Source organism: Echinops telfairi, unplaced genomic scaffold (genome assembly GCF_000313985.2).
Source record: "Echinops telfairi isolate 266 unplaced genomic scaffold, ASM31398v2 ScPeMD7_7457;HRSCAF=8495, whole genome shotgun sequence".
NCBI classification, from domain to species: domain Eukaryota; kingdom Metazoa; phylum Chordata; class Mammalia; order Afrosoricida; family Tenrecidae; genus Echinops; species Echinops telfairi.
Window position 1 is genome coordinate 33031957 of NW_022111357.1, and position 16849 is coordinate 33048805.

The 16849-nt window shown below is 57.7% G+C and overlaps 1 protein-coding gene across 2 annotated transcripts in view; it reads right to left on the reverse strand.

Annotated features, from left to right (window-relative positions):
- Positions 1-1437: 1437 nt before the first annotated feature.
- Positions 1438-16849, reverse strand: part of CLCN6 (chloride voltage-gated channel 6) — a 29779-nt gene continuing 14367 nt past the window's right edge. Inside the window, exons 8-22 of one of the 2 annotated variants that reach the window (XM_004705428.2) lie at positions 16587-16645; positions 15735-15867; positions 15447-15560; positions 15065-15231; positions 14486-14612; positions 10539-10665; positions 10183-10336; positions 9883-10042; positions 9693-9799; positions 8652-8838; positions 8011-8168; positions 7710-7866; positions 6746-6853; positions 6536-6661; positions 1438-3866 (exon numbers count right to left, since the gene is read on the reverse strand). In XM_004705428.2, the coding sequence (XP_004705485.2) occupies positions 3786-3866; positions 6536-6661; positions 6746-6853; positions 7710-7866; positions 8011-8168; positions 8652-8838; positions 9693-9799; positions 9883-10042; positions 10183-10336; positions 10539-10665; positions 14486-14612; positions 15065-15231; positions 15447-15560; positions 15735-15867; positions 16587-16645 (1965 nt within the window). In that variant the 3' untranslated portion in view covers positions 1438-3785. Of the gene's footprint in view, positions 3867-6535; positions 6662-6745; positions 6854-7709; positions 7867-8010; positions 8169-8651; positions 8839-9692; positions 9800-9882; positions 10043-10182; positions 10337-10538; positions 10666-14485; positions 14613-15064; positions 15232-15446; positions 15561-15734; positions 15868-16586; positions 16646-16849 lie in introns of those variants that run through there. The other variant, XR_006680901.1, reaches the window with a different exon arrangement.

Sequence of the window (16849 nt, forward strand, 5' to 3'; positions counted from 1 at the left end):
ATTCATGCCCCTGGGGCTGGGATTGCAGACTCGGGGGTCGGTGAGGGCCACTGGGGCAGATGCGGTGGGTCTGCAGCTGCTTCTGAAAAAGGTGTCCTTAGCAGAAAATACCAGGCAGAGTTCACCTAAAACATAGTGACCCACTAAAACATTCCTTCACCAAGCAGCCCCCTAGACCCCATTCTCCATATTGGACCCCACATCACACCTCCAACTCCCATACCTGCCTGCACCTGCTATGCGCCTTTGCTGGAATGAATGTCCTCCTCACTCGCAGGGCACATGGTCAACATTCCTTCTCCCCAGGTCTTCCCTGACACCACGTGCCCACTCTCGGAAGGGCAGCGGTCTGCGCTCCCAGGAGGTGGCAGGCTCCATGAAGACAGGCGTCCTCAGCACTTCCCACGGCACGTGGTGCAGTTGGCCAAAATGTCTTGCTCTTGCAGGGAATTGGGGTACGGGGAGAGTCTCGACCCGTTCCTTGTGGGGGCAGGGAAGCCAGAGTGAAGGACTGGCGCTGACCCCGAATCTCATCGCTTCCGCTCAAGACAGGAGAGCAGAAAGCCGAGCAGCAGAGAATGGCCAGCAAGGCAAGGGTGAAGGGGCAGGACGGGCAGACGCCATGGTGACCTGCAATATGGTGGGGGATCTACTTCACAGTGGGACAGATGCCAGCTACAGCACTTGGGGACTCGAGGCGCATCCCACAAAGCCACCTCTCCTGTGAAATGAAAGGCAAGGGAAATGCGGGCCCAGGCAGAGCCCAGAGCCCAGCGTCTATGCATGCAGTCATCAGTCCTGAACATTTCTGCCGGTCGTATTCAGGGGAATCTTGTTTGTGAAACGAATTTCCTAAAGACTTCACCAATCCCTGGATATCTAGTTTTAACACAACACACAGGACAACAAACGAGCCCTCCGTCGACTGCTCGGTGAAGCAGCGGCTGGAAGCACAGGAAGCCGTCCTGAAGGGAGAGGCAGCACATCGGGATGCTGTGCACTGTAGTGCGTCACACTGCAGGCTGTGTTGAGTCTCCGGCTGGGGCAACGACTAACACTCAACAGCTAGCCTAATGGATATTTCAGAGGCTGCTCAGCGGTGCCATGGAAGAGACCTGGTAACCTACTCCTAAAACATCAGCCACTGAGAGCCAGTCCTCTGGAACACGGGACAGACACACACTGAGCTGGACTGACACACGGCACCTGCTTGCGTTTGCACGTGTTCCTTAGAAGGGCAAGTCGTGAATTTTGCTGGGACTGAGGACTAAATGTGTTAGGGCCCTTCCATGGGGCTGTGAACTGGGGGGCACCAGCACTGGGGCTCTAAGTGCAATTCCAGCTGCGTACCTTTGATGTGTAAGAGAGCGGACACCTGGAAGCAGGCAAGCTCTGTGCTGAAAGCAGTGTGGTGGGAGCCGACCACAGGCCAAAGGAGGCAGATGAAGACATTTTATTCCAACATGTTAACGGTTAGAGCGAGAATGTCCAAGATCCCAAGGTTCAAATAAAAATAGATTTTTACAAATTAAAAAAAATACATTTTCTATACACAGGGGACTTAGCTAACACAACTGTGCAAACCAACAGTGCGAACAGAAGCGGAAGCTGCTGCTGTGAAGGGGCCGAGGCCACAGCTCTGGTCAATACTGCCTGGGCCTGTCGTCCACCGGCCGGGCCGCCCCGGCGCACTTCTTTGAAATGTGGCCGACGAGGCAAGCCCGGGACGGCTGCTTACACAAGGTCAGGACTGGGCCATGTCCAGAGCGCCAAGGGTAGGACCACTCCTCTCCGCTCCCCTCCTGTGGTCTCACCCACAGGCCAGCACCTCCGGCCAGGCCCAGGTCCAGTGGTTGAGGTCCCTGGTCACTAGGAGGGGGTGCAAGTCCAGGTCATGGGCTGGGGACTTGAGAAGATGCTGGAAGCGTTTGCCCGGTATCTAAGAAGGTATCTGAAGGAGGAGGGGGACAGCGATGGTTACAGTGAACAGACAGGGTCTTTGGGTTTTTCGGAAAGGACGGGAACATGAGCGCCTCTGTGGCCACCGTCCATCCAGTTGATCCAGGAGGGGCGGGAGGTGTTTGCATTCTACTATCTCTGGGAACAAAACATCCTGGGACTCAAACCCAACGTGACGTGCAGGAGGGACACACTCCAGCAACCATCAGGCAGGGCTGCCTCCAGGCCCTTCCGCAGGGAGATGTGGGCGGGGCCGCTGTCTGCGGGAGGGCGGCGACACCATCGTCCCGACTTAAGTAATGCGGTCACGCTCTGGCCACTTCCGTAAGCGAGTGGCAGCTAGGCTGGCCAGTCCCATCTAGGCGGGGTACCCGCCTGTTTGCAGTCTCCCGAGTTCCTCGAGTGTTGACGCTCTTGGGTCCCTAGGGAGGTTGAGAACTTCGGAAGTTAAAGTCACTCTGACCAAGGAGGTAAAAAATTGGGGCCGGATGGAAGGGGCCATGTCAGACAGGAAAGATCCAGTGTGGTAGCTCCCGTACGTGGGGAGTCTTCCTGAGACGCAATCAGAGGGCTGCTCCAGTCCAGCCCGCCTGGAGCCCCAGAGGCAGGCTTTGCAAAGGAGGTCGGCGGCAGCAGCCACTGTGGCCCTTGGCGAACGCTGGGGTCTTAGAACTCACGCCGGGAGTACCTCCAGAGACCTACAGCACGCGTGTCTGCCGCTGCTGGAGACGTGAGCAAGAGGCGGTCAGCACGACACCCAGAACCGTTCCCCAGGCTTGCTCCCAGGGCCCACGTTAACCAGCCCGCAAGAAGTCACTCAAACAAACAGGGGTATCCGCCTCGTGCTGACAGAAGCCCCCCACCCTGCCCCCCCTCTCACACACAGACCCTCTGTCTGTACAACACATCTCTGCAAGTTCCCATTTCTGAGGCGCAGGCCGTTTGGGGAGGGCAGTTTATGAAATGTAGACACCCTCTTTTGTGAACCAACTGAATAGTCTTCCAAGTGGCTTCCTGTGCATTCTGGGGGTGACTGGCTTGCTTCCACTCTATACAAAACAGCACTAAGCCCACAGTGAAGTGAGCTGTTTCCCAAAGTGGGCCCTGCCTTCAGCTAATTTGGGGGGTGGGGGAGCGGGGAGATGCTAAGATCCTGGCGGGGGCCACTAAACCAAAAAGAGAAAACTGAAGGGAGGCTCGGGAATTCCCGTGGGTCGAAGGAATCAGGGTTGAAAAGTGTTCCCAGGAGACCTGCAAAACGCAGAGGGAGCAGACGGTTCAAGGCCAGAGCAGCCCTGCCGGGCTGATGTGGAGCTGGACTGCTGGGGTGCTGCCCCTGGGGCATACCTGCTCTGTGCTTCAGGAAGGGGCTCAGGCCACAGGCACAGTCTGGACCCTGAAGCTGGCTCGTTTTCTCAGTGCCCAATCCTGAAATTTGGCATCAACTGAATTTCGCAACTGCCCCCAAGCCCTGGTTTGCCTCAGCCAAAGTCTCTCTCGAGGTTTAAGGCAACAGCTGGGTTGCTAGGAAGCAGCCCAGGGGGTGCTCTGTTGCCCCCTCCCCCAGTGGCTGAAGCCTGTCTTCTACCTCTGGTCCAGTCCAGGGTGGCTCCCCAGGGCCAGCCTCTCAACACTGGGGGGTGGAACTTGGGGAGCAGGAAATGGGGCGATGTGTGCTGAGAAGTCCGAAGGTCTGAACTCTGATGGTCAATACCCGCCGCAGGTCTGCACCCGCCCAGCGTCCGTCCGTCTGATGGTTCCGGGGTTTCTGAGTGTGTGGTGCGGGCCCTCCTGCGCGGGCTGGGCAGGCTGGACCGCGGGCGCCCTCAGATGGTCTGGTAGTGCTGCCGCAGCCGGGCCTGCAGGAACTCGTCCGTCAGGTTGTGCCGAGTGATGACCCCCACAATCTACGCGGGAAGGAAAGACAGTCACTCGCAGGGGAGCTGCTGACAGAGCGTGAGTGACAAGCACCAGCTCGGGCCGAGGCGAGGGGGGCCGGCCGGGCAGACAGGCCGATGCCACTGTAGGCTTTCTCAGGACACAGAACCCAAGCCCAAACCCAGCCCAGTGGCCCCATGCTGATTCCACCTCAAGGAGGAAGCCCCCCCACCCGCCTCGGGTTGTATTGCAGTTGCTTTGTGGAAGTGGTTTGCCAGGCCTTGCTTCACAGGTCCTGGGGGTTTGAACTGCCAACCTTTAGGTTAAGAGCTGACCAGGAACCTTGATAAGTGATCAGCGACATTCATTTCGAAGGCTTGCTGAAAAAGACAAGCAGCTAAGCAGGGCACCCTAACTGGGGCCTATGGGTGAACCTAACTCCAGCTGAGGAATGAGTTGGGCCCACTGCGATAGGACTTCACAGCTCTGTGGTCCTCCATGCCCCTACAGCCTGCCTGCTCTGGGTATGTGTGCGCCAGGCCCTGCTGCGGCCATGCTGCCCAGGTAATTCTGACTTAGCCGAATGTCCCTGCTGTGGGAGGGAGCAGACCAGGGGGTCTTTTTCCCTGGGGCAGTGATGGTGGATCTGAGCCACTTGTCTTTTGGACACTGGCCACACGCCTTTGCTTCAATCTCATGCTGGCCTGTTACGCCTCATTGTGCCCTCCTTTCACAAGTCAGTCCAGTGGCCAGGGTGGTCAAGGGTGCCAGGCACACCAATGCGAGAGCTCGTTTCTGTAGGTGGCAGTGAGGGCTCAAAGAACAGGGTCTTGCCTGCTGCAGGGACTGCGTCAGAACTAGCCTCGCAAGGAAGGGTTCTGCTGGACGGGGGTGTTTCACCCTGGAACAGGTAGGATCTGCCGGGTGGCAATTTGGCAAGATCTATCAAAAGCCTCAAACATGTCGAGAGGGGATACATGATGACCCAGTCAAGCAACACAAAGCTAAGAATCACTGGCAAAGTACCACGGGTCAAGGCTTTCGGTCATGAGCAGCCATCTCCTGTACCCCCAAACCACACACGCCGCCAGAGGTGACTCCCACCCCCAGCCATGGGTAAACCGCCCACAGAGTTTCTGAGGCTGTCAGTCTTTTCCGGAGGCCACACCCTCGTCTTTCTCCCTTGGCCTGGGTGGTTGTTCAACCCATTTAACCCGCAGTACCACCAGGCTTCTTCCACTGTCTTGTGTCTCACGCCATGGAGTCACCGTCCAGGGCAGGGGAGCGTCCAGGGCAGGGGAGCGGCCCTGTGGCTCTCCGAGACAGTGCATGTTTACGCGAGTAGAGAGCTTTGTTTTTCTCCCAATACTCTAAATATGTTCTGTGTAGTAAGTAAAAACTCAGGCTGGCTATTGAAGACCATGAATGGGGATTGCATTACAACTTGATAAATAATATCTGTTTCTAGATCTACAGGGAAAAGATGAAAAGCATTCACTCTGAAAAGCTAACGACTACCCCTGGATGGCAGCAGGAAGGGCCTGGCTCGGGTTTTTTAGCTTTATATTGAGTGCTTTTGCTTTTGTTGACCTATAGTTACCTTTCTATAGTCAGAAAAAAAAAGCGTTTGTGTAACAAGAAAGTAGTAAGATAATTCTGGGGAAAAAACTGGAAACCATGCAGCAGTAAGCACTCAGTGTGAACATTTCAGGAACCCTGGTGACGTCGTGGGTTACAGGCTGGGCTGCTAACCACAAGGCCAGCAGTTTGAACCCACAGCTGCTCCACAGGAAAAGGACGAGGCTGCGAGCTCCATAAACAGCGAGTCTCAGACACCCACAGCAGGGCTGTGGTTGGGAGCAGAGCACCTTGTTTCCCTCTGCAGTGCTGTGGTTGGGAGCTGCGGAGCGCCAAGCAGAACTGCCCAGAGGGGCTATTTCTTTGTGGAGCAGATGGCTGGGGCTTGCTCCTACAGGGCAGGGCAGCTGACTGCGTTTAACCGCCAGCCTTTAAATTAGCAGCCAAGTGTTTAACCATGACACCGCCACACCGCCTCTGCCCAGACCCCTGGCTTTGACTCCCTCTCACAGCGACCTGGTTGAACAGTAGAACCGCTGCTGTGGGAGTCTGAGACCGTCGCTGTCTACGGAGCTCGGCACGCGCTCCTGGAGCGCAGATGAGCACGCTGCACAGGGAACTGCGGACGCAAAGAACAGGGAGGGCTCCTGCTCAGGGAGACGTCAGTCCAGGGTGACTCACTGCAACAGAGTCCATGCTGACTCACCGCACCCCGTGGGTTTCTAGGCTGGAACTGTTTATGGGAACAGAAAGCCGTGTTTCCCTCAAAGAGCTGCTGGTGGTCTCGAACTGCTGACCATGCGGCTCGCAGCCCAACGCACAACCACTCCACCACCAGGCTCCTCCAGTCAAGGGTGGAGGGAGACACTTTAAAATAAAGGAGACCCTCCTCCATAAGTGTGTCCTGTGAGTGGAGAGGCCAGCACCACACGGATGACATCTGCTGGCCAGGCAGGAGACAGCAGAGAAGGCAGGCAGGCGGAGCCGGGTCCTGGCCAAGCTCTCCGGCTTTAGATGCAGGGGTCTTTAGATGGAAGCGCCTTCTTCTGGGCCCAGCATGTCCCTGATGGGCCGCTGATGGGAATGGAGGGCAGGGGGCCGCGGGCCGCCGGGCACTCACCTCCCCCATGGCGTTCACCACCGGCAAGTGCCGCAGGCCCATGGTTCTGAAGAGATTGAAGACCTGGGAGACGTGGGTGTTGGGTGAAACAGTGAAGGGCGAGGGGTTCATGTATGGGGTGACGTCCTGCAGAGGGGAGGAAAACACCAGTCACCAGGTTGGTTTCTGGGGGTGGGGGTGGGGGGTGGTCCTGGCCTCCCCGCTCCTCACCACGATCATCCTGGGGTTCAGCAGCGTCAGGTCCAGGTCATGGATGTCAGGGTACCGCGGGTAATCCTCGGCCATCTCCGAGTAGGACAGGCGTGGCTGGCTGGCGCTCTGCAACCAAGCCAGAGTAGGTCCTCACACGGTGTGGCCGGGCCCCTCCCCTGGGGTGGGTCCTCCCCCAGCTGGCATCTCCACCCACAGGTAGGGCGGGGCCATTCCTGGCCGTGGGGCCCTGTGTATGTTTCCACGTCTCTGAGCGCCCCTCTCCTCCTCTGTAACGTGAAAGTGAGCCCTGGTGGCGTGGTGGTTACATGTTGGGCTGCTACCTGCAAGGTCAGCAGTTCGAAACCACCAGCCGTTGATGAGGCTTTCTACTTCTTTAAAGAGTTATAGTCTCGGAAACTCACGGGAGCAGCTCTACCCTGCTCCTTAGGGCCACTGTGAGTCAGCAACAACTCCATGGCAGTGAGAGGCGGTGAAAAAGGGCTATTGTGAACAAACCCCCTACTTAGCGCTCCCCAAAAAGGAAGGGAAACAGAGAGCAGGGTGGAACGAATAAGAAACCTGACACTTTTTTGGCTAACACATGTAAAGGAACAGAGTTCACGAAGACTAGAAATTAAAATACAGAAGGGGGTTAAAAACCGAGGAGCCCTACCCTAGTGGTACCGTGGGTTAGGCACAGGGCCCCAAGAGAGACACGAGCTTGTGTGTGTGGGCGCCCGCAAACATTTAGTCATGGGCAGCCTCTGTGGGCACCGTGAGTTGAAAGGCACTGCAGCCTTGGTGAGGTCTGGGACCGAGGCCCGTCAGAATTGGGGATTCAGAAGGGGCGCTGACGGGACACATACCCTCTTCAGCTTGGCTGGCTGCAGAGGGAGGGCTCCCAGGGACCCCTCGTCTCTTCCCGAGGCTCAGGGAGCGGATGCCCACTGCCCAGGCAGCCCTAAGGCCTCGGTCGACTTACCGACTGACTTTCAGAATAGCAGACGCCGCGGACGAGCAGGGTGACGAGCTGCGAGCGCAGGATGAGGCCATGGAAGGTCAGAGGGCGGAAGCGCTCCTCCATGGTCCAGTCTTCGCTCGGGGACTGGTCAGGGTATAGGTTGGGGTAGGGGGTGTATCTGTTAGACAGAAACCAGACACGGCCGAGCACACCCTCAGCAGGAGCGCTTCTTGCCCCACCTACGGGCCCGCCCAGGACGCCTGGCCCCCGCCACGGCCCCCGCCCAGGACGCCCGGCCCCGCCACTGCCCGGCGCGCCTCACCTCCTCTCCAGCATCTGCTGCAGCAGGTCCTCCTTCGCGGCCGGCTCCTCGCAGGCCGCGTGCTCGTCACACACGTGCCGCAGCTCGCTCGACGGGTAGGACTTCATGGACTGGCTGCGCCTGCGCTGCTCACCGGCCCGCGTGAGGATGCTGGATTTCTGCGGGCGGAGGCGGAGTGTGCCAGGGGCATGCCCTGCTCTCCCCCTCCTCTGCTTCGGGGCTAGCCCTTCAATTTTCCATCAGAGGACACCCTCCTTCGCCACATTGCAATGGGAATGCCCCTATACCCAGCCACCAAAGCCACAGGGCCGGCACGGGAGCCAAGTGAGGCGCCTGCACTCTCCCAGACAGGGTTTGAGTCTGGAGTAGCCAAAGACAGGAGGGTAGCCGGCGCCGATTCTTCCTGGCTCCCCATGCCAGCCCCTGGCCCCTGTGTCCCCAGAAGGCCTGGGGCTGGTTCTTCAGCTTCCTTGTTCCTGCTCAGGCGGGTCTACAGCCCTCCCAGGCAGCATGCACCCGAGAAAGAATGGCCGCAGCCTGCTGGGGAGGAGGAGGCTCCCTGGGCACAGTCTGAGGAAGCCCACGCTGCTGGCTCTCCAGGGGGCAATGAGGGCTGACCTCCCCTCGGGCTGGAGGGCTACCTTGAATTTGATGTTGTTGCTGATGAGCTGGTTGCCCTTCATGAACTCCTTCTCGTTGCCCCGGTTTTCGGTGACCACTGGGAAAGCGTGGTGGACCGTGGTGCGCAGGATGCTGACCAGGGACTGGATGCGCGTGTGCGGGTAGACGTAGGTCAGGTTGGGCTCCATGATGTCACTGGCTCTCAGTCTGGGGGAGGATAGGGAAGCATCTGAGTCCACGGAGCTGACCAGACTTCCCGGGGCCCTGTCTTCTGGTTCTTGGCACTCTTGTCTAGCTCCAACGCTCCTGGTCTTTGTAAAACCGCTGGGCTTATGCCTGGTCCTCAGCTCCAGCTGAGTCCCCTCACCATGAGCCCCCGCAACTCGCTGAGCGTGCGGCCATCCCTTCTGCCACTTGCTGTGGGATGCCCACTTAAATGACCTGAACTGAGAAATGCCCACATCTGGGTCTCCCTGGAGCCCTGGGCCAAGTCCCGTTGTACTCACCGCGGGCGCGGCTGCAGCCGCTGCTCCTGCACGTCTCAGTGACAGAGCAGCACTGGAACGGCCAGGGAGACCCAAACACTTGCTATCCCACCTTGACAGAGAAGCCTGCTGACCCCTTTGTCCAACTACAAAGGCCTTGCCTGACACCAGACACAGGAAGCCCAGAGGACTTGTGGGTTGCTGATGACACGACGGTGCTGACACATGGGGAGTAGGCTGGTCCCCACTCCAGGGCTCAGTACGCACACCATTTATGAACGGAATCACAGCGCCCTCTTCTGAGGACGCCAGCGCAGCACCCCAGACCTGGCCAACCTCAGCTTCCTCTGTGTCCCCTCCCACGTGACCCTCAGTGCCCTGTGCTGTCCACCGTGTTCCCCCAGGCTGCACCGCTCAACAATCTCAACTATGCTCTGGAGCAGGGGCGTGCTTTCCGGAGGGCCCTGTGTCTTCTTCTTTCATTCCAGGACCGCCCTGACTGCCTCCCAACTAGATACGCCCCGTTGAGCTCAGCGTCTGAAGCTGAGGCGTGAGGAGGAGGTGTCAAGGCCTTACTTGTCCATTTCCACCTCTGTCTCCCACTCCAGAAGCGGCACTCCTCGCAGGCCCACGTGGATGTCATAAATGCCCTTGTTGAAAAAGTCCCCTGTCCATTTGGCCACCTGAAACATAGCACCACGACTCAGAAGCCATCCCTCAGGACGACCTCCGTGCTGGGTCCGAGAGGCCGGAGTGGGCTGCTCACCATCAGGGTGACCATGATGGGGAGCCCATAGGTGATCTCGTTGGTGGACTCGATGAGAATGACTGTGAGGCTGATGGTCATGCGGACGACCCCGCCCAGGAAGGCTGCAGCACCAATCAGGGCAAAGGTTCCCGAGTAGATATGGCCCAATCCAATGTAGCTGGTGAAGGAAGAAACGAAGGGGTGGGTCATACGGTAGGTGGTGGAAAGGCTGAGGGTTCCACGTACTTGTGCACACGTACTTGCCCAGGTGTGCTACACACACACACACACACACACACACACACACACACACAGTACCTTTTCAGGACATTGGCTACTAAGCGTCCAAAAGCAGCTCCACACAGCAGAGAAGGCACAAAAAGGCCACTGGGAACCGAAATGCCGTAGGTCCAGCAGGCCAGCAAGAAATAGAGGGTGAAGAACAAGGCCAAAGTGACCGGGCTGAAAGTCCCTGCAAGGTAAGACCCCAGACCTCAGGTCAGCGCAGCTCCCAGCAGGCCCTTCCGGGGCCCAGCCCACCCCTGCCAACACGGAGACAGAGATCCTAGTCTGCGGTGGGGGGAGCATGACAGGAAGGGCCAGCCCTGCTCTCTTTGAGGGCCGTGGAAGGACAGAGGGCTCACAAGGCTGCCCCTGCTGGAGGGAGGACCCACCGTCCTGGTGGAAGAGCTGGAGGATGGCTGACTCCTGGGGATTGAAGAGGAGCGTGGCCATGTCATTGTAGGTCTCGTTGGGGCAAAAGAAGGTCTTGATGCTGGAGTTCACGTCTTGTGAGGCGGCCTAGGAAGCAGGCATCACAAAGTCAGCCCCAGGACACCTGGCCAGGGAACACCCGAGTCTCCCTCCCTCCCTCCCAGCAGGATGTTTCTAGCAAGAAAGGGCTCGAGAGCTTTGCCGGCAAAGGAAACAGGTAGCAAGGACCAGAACCATGCTGGTGGGGAAAGAACTGACCCTCATTCAAGAGGCATGTGGCCTCTGCCCTGGTGGCCTGAAAAGTAATGCAGAAACCCTTGGGATTTCCTGGGTAGCTGAGGTGCCCTGTTACCCACAAGGAGCCCCCGGTGGGTTAGGTGATGAGTTGCTAACTGCGAGGTCAAAGGTTCAAAGCCACCAATAGTTCTTTGGGAGAAAGATGAGGCTATTTGCTCTTGTAAAGCTGTACAATCTCATAGCCAAACAGCTTTAAAGAATGAGTCACTGGGTCTGGGGAGTCAGGAGCCTAGTCTCAGGGACACCAGGTCACACAGACAACACTCTGTATCCCACTGTGCTGAGTCACGACTGGACCGGGATCTTAAACACTGGTGAGTAGCCATCTAAGGTTTAACTATTGCTCTCACCCCATCTGGAGGAAAGAAATATGAAATTAAAAATTGCATGAAAGCAATGAGACGGATGGACTCATGGACCCTGCAAACATTCGTCTCCACAACCCACAAGACCAGAAGAGTTAGATGGTGTCCGGCTACCACCGCCAACTGCTCTGAAAAAGGATCACATTAGAAGGCCCTGAATTGCTCCTCAGCCTCTGGGCCAAGATCACGTGTAGAAGGCCCCGAATAGAGTGGGCGAAAAATGTGGAGCAGAACTCAGAATCCAAGAGAGCAGGCTGACAGGTCAGAAAAAGACTGGGGGGTGGGGGTGGGGAGAAGAGGGGACTCTTAAACTATGGCCCTTGGTCACCCTTCAGGTCTGGGACTACAATCACCCCTTGTTAGTGGTCAGTCTGCTGGCTGTCGGGTGCAAAGGACAAAGTTCAGAGGGTTAGGACGGAAGGAAGAACCGGAGACAGGAGACACAGGGAGGAAGTGGGGTTAAGCGATGGCAAACTGAGGGATGGCAACGGATGGGCTGACTCAGAATGTGTATGTACGAACTGCTGAATGCAAAACTGATGATCTATTCTGTCAACCTCCACCTAGTTTACAATAAAATACTAAACAGGAAATGGAAACACAGATGTATGCTCTGGGAACCCTCTACAGGTGGCAGTGACTTGGCAGCACAGCTTAGGGCGGGTGCTAATGAGAGAGGCCTGGTGCCTGCTGACCTCAGGGAGGAGGGGCGAGACTCAACCACACTTGCTTACCCAGCGAGGGCCCACCGGAAGGCCGGGGCAGGGACACTCGAGACCTCTGGCTGGCAGACAGGGTATCACTTCCCTTCCAGGGACGTGGGAACTCTACACTGCACTGCCCCTAGATAGCACCCACGGTACCCCACATGTGTAGCTGTTTTACCTACAATACAACTGGAATTGGCCCACAATCCACTGCAGGATCCACACAGGATTAAGCCCAACTCTGGCCCCCGTGGAAAAAGCCCTCCAGGCCGAGGTGGCTGTGAAAGGAAATCAGGCTCCGCTCTTTCTCCCTGATGCTGCGGACCGAACAAAACCCAAACTGGGAAGCCAGCCATTCTACACCCAGCACGCCTCTCCCTCTTGCCACCTACAGGGCCAGGGTGTTGGGAATCTGTGTGTCTCATTTCCTTGTGGACGCTGCACCGTCCCACCACTGGGGACTGGAATCCCCCCACCCCCACCCCTGGATTCACAGCTCTTTTTGACGGCACTTTAGGGATGACCTGATGTGGACACTGAAGGCACTGGGTCTGTAAGCCCCTCCCCACATGAACAGGCTGGGCATGAACCGGGCTGCAGGAAGGCTTCCGCAGGGATCGGGACGGCACCCTCTGATAGCAGAACCTGCAGGAGCAGTGGCGGAGCAGAAAGGCGCACAGAGCTGGGGCCAGACATCGCAAGGCGGAGCTGAGAGGATAGCGTCCAGAGGGATTGTGGGGGAGGGGAGAGGACTCTCTGGAAGGACCCTGCTGTCAGGTGGGGGGCAGCACCAGTTTCTTCTGGAAACCAGTGTACCTGCTGCGTGCACAGTCCTGGCCCCCCATAGACCGCAGCAGGCGCTCTGTGAAGTCTCTGATTCTTCACCAGCAGAAAGCCCACCCCTCCTGGGAGCAGGCAGGTCCAGCTCATGGTATAGGTCGGTCAAGAGGCAGTGCAGCATAGTGGTTAAGAGCCAGCACCTGGAACCAGACTGGCGCATCCCAAACCTGCTGAGACGCACTTCCCAATGAAGTGAGCTTGGTCAAAGCTTCACTCTGCCTCAGCGTCTCGTCTGTGAAATGGGGGGCTGCTACTAGCCAGCGTGGCTGAACGACATTCAAATTAGACCTGTGGGATGCCTGGCGCGTGAGGAACCTTCCAGAGACTGTGTCTAGTGGGACACAGTTGTCATTCACAACATAATCACCAATAAACTACTAGAGGCCCCAAGAACTCCCAAACTAAAGAAACCCGTGGGGCTAACAGTGAAGTGCTTGGCTGCCCATTGGAAGGCTGGCACTCTGAACCCACTGGGCGACTCAGTGGGAGAAAGCCCCCGCCCCCCTGGGGGGAGGGGGGGGTCCTGTTCCCCTACGGGTGACAGCCAAGCTCTGTCAAGTGGGGTCACGACGAGCCAAAATCAACTCAACGGCACCGAGCAGCAACTTACTTGAACAAAGAAAACATTCCTAATGGCTTTGGAATCACATATACCAATGTTCAGAGAACACACTTTGGAAAACAGCTCCGGTCTGGTCATGGGGTGGTCTTGGGAGTAAACGAGTCATGATCTACGATGGTGGGGGTGGGGTCGTCTGGCATACTTTTTTGGTAAAGCACCAGGTGGCAAAGCCTTTAGATTTATGGGCCAAGTAAAGCATCGGTCATAAATATTCTTTGGATTTTTAAAAACCCTTGAGAACCATGGTTAACTTGGGGCCATATAAAAACAAGCAGTAGCCAAGGGCCAGATCTGGTCCACGGGGTGTAGTTTGCTGACCCCTGATCCAAAACATTCTAACTCTCCTTGGGCTGTTCCTGGGGACACGGCTGAATGAAGGTCCCCAAGAGACTCAGAGACCCAAGAGGCAACCGGGGAGCAACAAGAGGACGGCAGCCCTGAGACGCTCATCAGGCGGCCGCCCCTAAGAGGCCAGAACCACAGCTCCGCCTGCCCCAGGCTAGCTTATCTCAGAGCCCCTGGGCTAGCTGGCCCAGCAGACCCTGGGGAGAGCACCCTACTTCACAGATCCTACTCTGCCAGGGGAAGAAAGGTTCAGGAAAATATCACACTCCTTTAGTTAGGGAATAGGGAAAAACATAACAGGATAGACATTTAAACACACACACACACACACACACACACACACACACACACACACACGCGCGCGCAGGGAAAGTGGCCAGATGGGAGTGTGGCATCAATAATGACAACTGAAGACTGGGAGACTGGGCAGCTGCCCCATCTCAGGAGTGGCTCTCACAACCCCAGAGCACTGATCAGGCTTGGAGAGGTGGGAGGGCTAGCCTGGGTCTGGGGGAAGGAGAAGTAACGGATGGGTGCTGTTGGCAAAGGCGGACAAGGCAGAGGGACTCTCTGGGTCGAAGACTCCCACACACTGCCCTGTGTGTTAGGGACCAGATGGGAAGGCAATGAGCCCAAGGCATCGACCAGCTCTAAACAGAAGCTAGCCACGCGTCCCTGCACTCATCTTCTCTGTGGGTGTGGGTTACAGGAAGCAGGCACACTGGGGTTACCTGGAGCTGGAGGGAGTCATTACCGATTTGACTCGAAGAAGACATCTGCCGGCACTCTCCTAGCACCATGGAGGCCACAAACACCACGGCGGTGGTTACCAGGGACACCAAGAGGCTCTCTAGGACTCTAGGAAACAGAGTTCAGGGCTGACTCAGTGGAAACAGACGTCCTGCTCTTGGGAACTCGACAAACAACACTGCCTACCCCCAACCCCGGTCCCCAAAAGGCACAGACGCAGCCCCATGGGCGTGTCAGTCAACACGTGAGCAGCGACTCGCTGGGTTCTGGCAGCTCATGCGGTCAGTCAAGGGAGCGGACCCATCCACATCCTGCCTCTCTGAGGCATGGAAAGGCCTTCTGTGTAAGCAGGGGTGAGAGTCTCTGGACGCAAGAGAAGGCCCCAGGCCCCCGAGGCTGGGCTTCCAGCAGGAGGCTCCACTGTGAGTGCAGGGCAGAAGAGGCCTTGGGTCCGGCCCGGCAGGAAGCAGGGCCTCAGTGGCCCTCCTCAGGAGGCAAGGCCCTGCTCACAAGAAGCTCAGGGAGCCCCAGGAAGCTGAGGGAGGCGACTATGCAGGTACCTGACAAGCTTAGGTTTCGGGTGCACGTTTCGCATACGGTACTTTGCAAGCCTCTTGTTCAGACAGTTGAATGTGGCTCCCAGGAGGCCCCCAATGACCCCCATGATGACGAAGAGACCCAAGTCCACAGCTGTCCAGAGATGGCATTTTTTATCAGAGTCAGAGCACTGAGAGAAGGGGGGGCAGGGGGAGAGAAAGCAGAGCCCATGAGAACAGGGAGGGGCAGAGGAGAGAAGCCAGAGACAGGAGTGGCGCTGCCCACCACGGGGCATGCAGGAGAGTGACCCAAGAGGAGAGACACCCCCTGGTGAGCGGAACCTGCCCTCTCACCACTTCTCTGGGGGACTTGACTTAAGAGGGTGGTGGTGGGGAAGACACATACCTTAAACTCGCCAAAGTTCAGCAGCCCAGGGAGCTGGAAGGCACCCCAACTTCCAAACTGAATCCCAGAGCGGAAGAAGTTGAGGGTGAAGGTGGCCGACATGGAACAAAAGAGCTGGAGGAGAAGGGACAGTGACAAGTGTGACGCTGCCGGGCACTGGCCCTGTGCAGCAGCGGGGCCCGTGGGATCTAGAACAAGGAGTGTCTGATAGGGCCAACCGCCTGTCTCGCCAGACCAGCCGCTCGGGGGTGAGCGATGCCCGCTCCGTTCCCTCCCTGGGCTCCTCACCACTTTCCACGTGAGCCCCTGGTTCCAGAAGGACGAGCCCTCCTCCAGGCTGAACAAGGTGCCCCCAATCGGGGCCCCAAAAGCAGCTGCGACGCCAGCGGCCGCCCCAGCTGATACAAAGTCTCGCTTGTCCCTTCGGAGGGGAGAGAGATGGGAGTGATCAGAAAAAGCCAGTTTTCTGTTCCCTCAGCCCTACCTTCTCCCAGGATCCGTGAACACGGGGCTTGGGAGAGGCTGTTCTCTGCGAGGTGGCTGTGGTAAGGTGAACACCCTCCCTGGAGGCGAGCCCCAGGGCTGTGCTTCCTTTGCCTGGGGACAACCCGAAAGCCAGCCTCGGGTTTCTGCAGTCGCCACTGAAACACATCCCTCCCAGAAAATGCCCAAGTGCTGGGGCCACACGGAGGAGCGGATGCACAGTGCCACGCAACACACACACGAGGGGCACTCTGACCCTGACCCTGAGCTGCTGGCCAAGGGCCTCGCTAAGTGCGCAGATGAACAGCAGCCCCACACCCCCAGGCCTTGCAGCAGCTTCTTGGGTGCTCAGCCAGTGAAGGCATTTTGGAATAGAGGGCACATCTCTGATGAGATATCCGTGGGCACCCGCTGTCCTGTTCTCCACCTTGGTGTCGCTGCCCGTGAAGCGGTGGGCCTCACGTCTCAACCAAACTGAAGTCGCGATACCGGTCAGGCCCTGTGGCTGCCTCTTTCCTGAAGAGCCACTCCAACCCCCTTCTTTTCCGGCGGTGGTGGCAGGCCCACCCCGACCATCCTGGAGAAAGCTTGTGGTCTGACAGGCCGTAAACAACCACTTGGCTTCTGAGTCACACCTAATTCCGATCCTTTCCGTACCTGTCACTTCTGAAATAGGGGAAGTTGAACTGAATCTTGCGTAAGGAGATGCTCTGGAACTGAAACGAGGGGGAACAAAGTCAGAGCAGCAGGAGTCCACGGCTCTGGGGGTCCCCCCCTGCTCAAGCACACCTGCACAGGTGAGCTGCCAGGAGGTGGCGGCCAGCAAATCAACCCGGAGAGGAAACAAGTTACCAGCCCCCGCCCCGCCTCAACCTTTAGAGGGACTTCTTTTCCCTGCAGCCCTTGCCTTGATTTCTAGG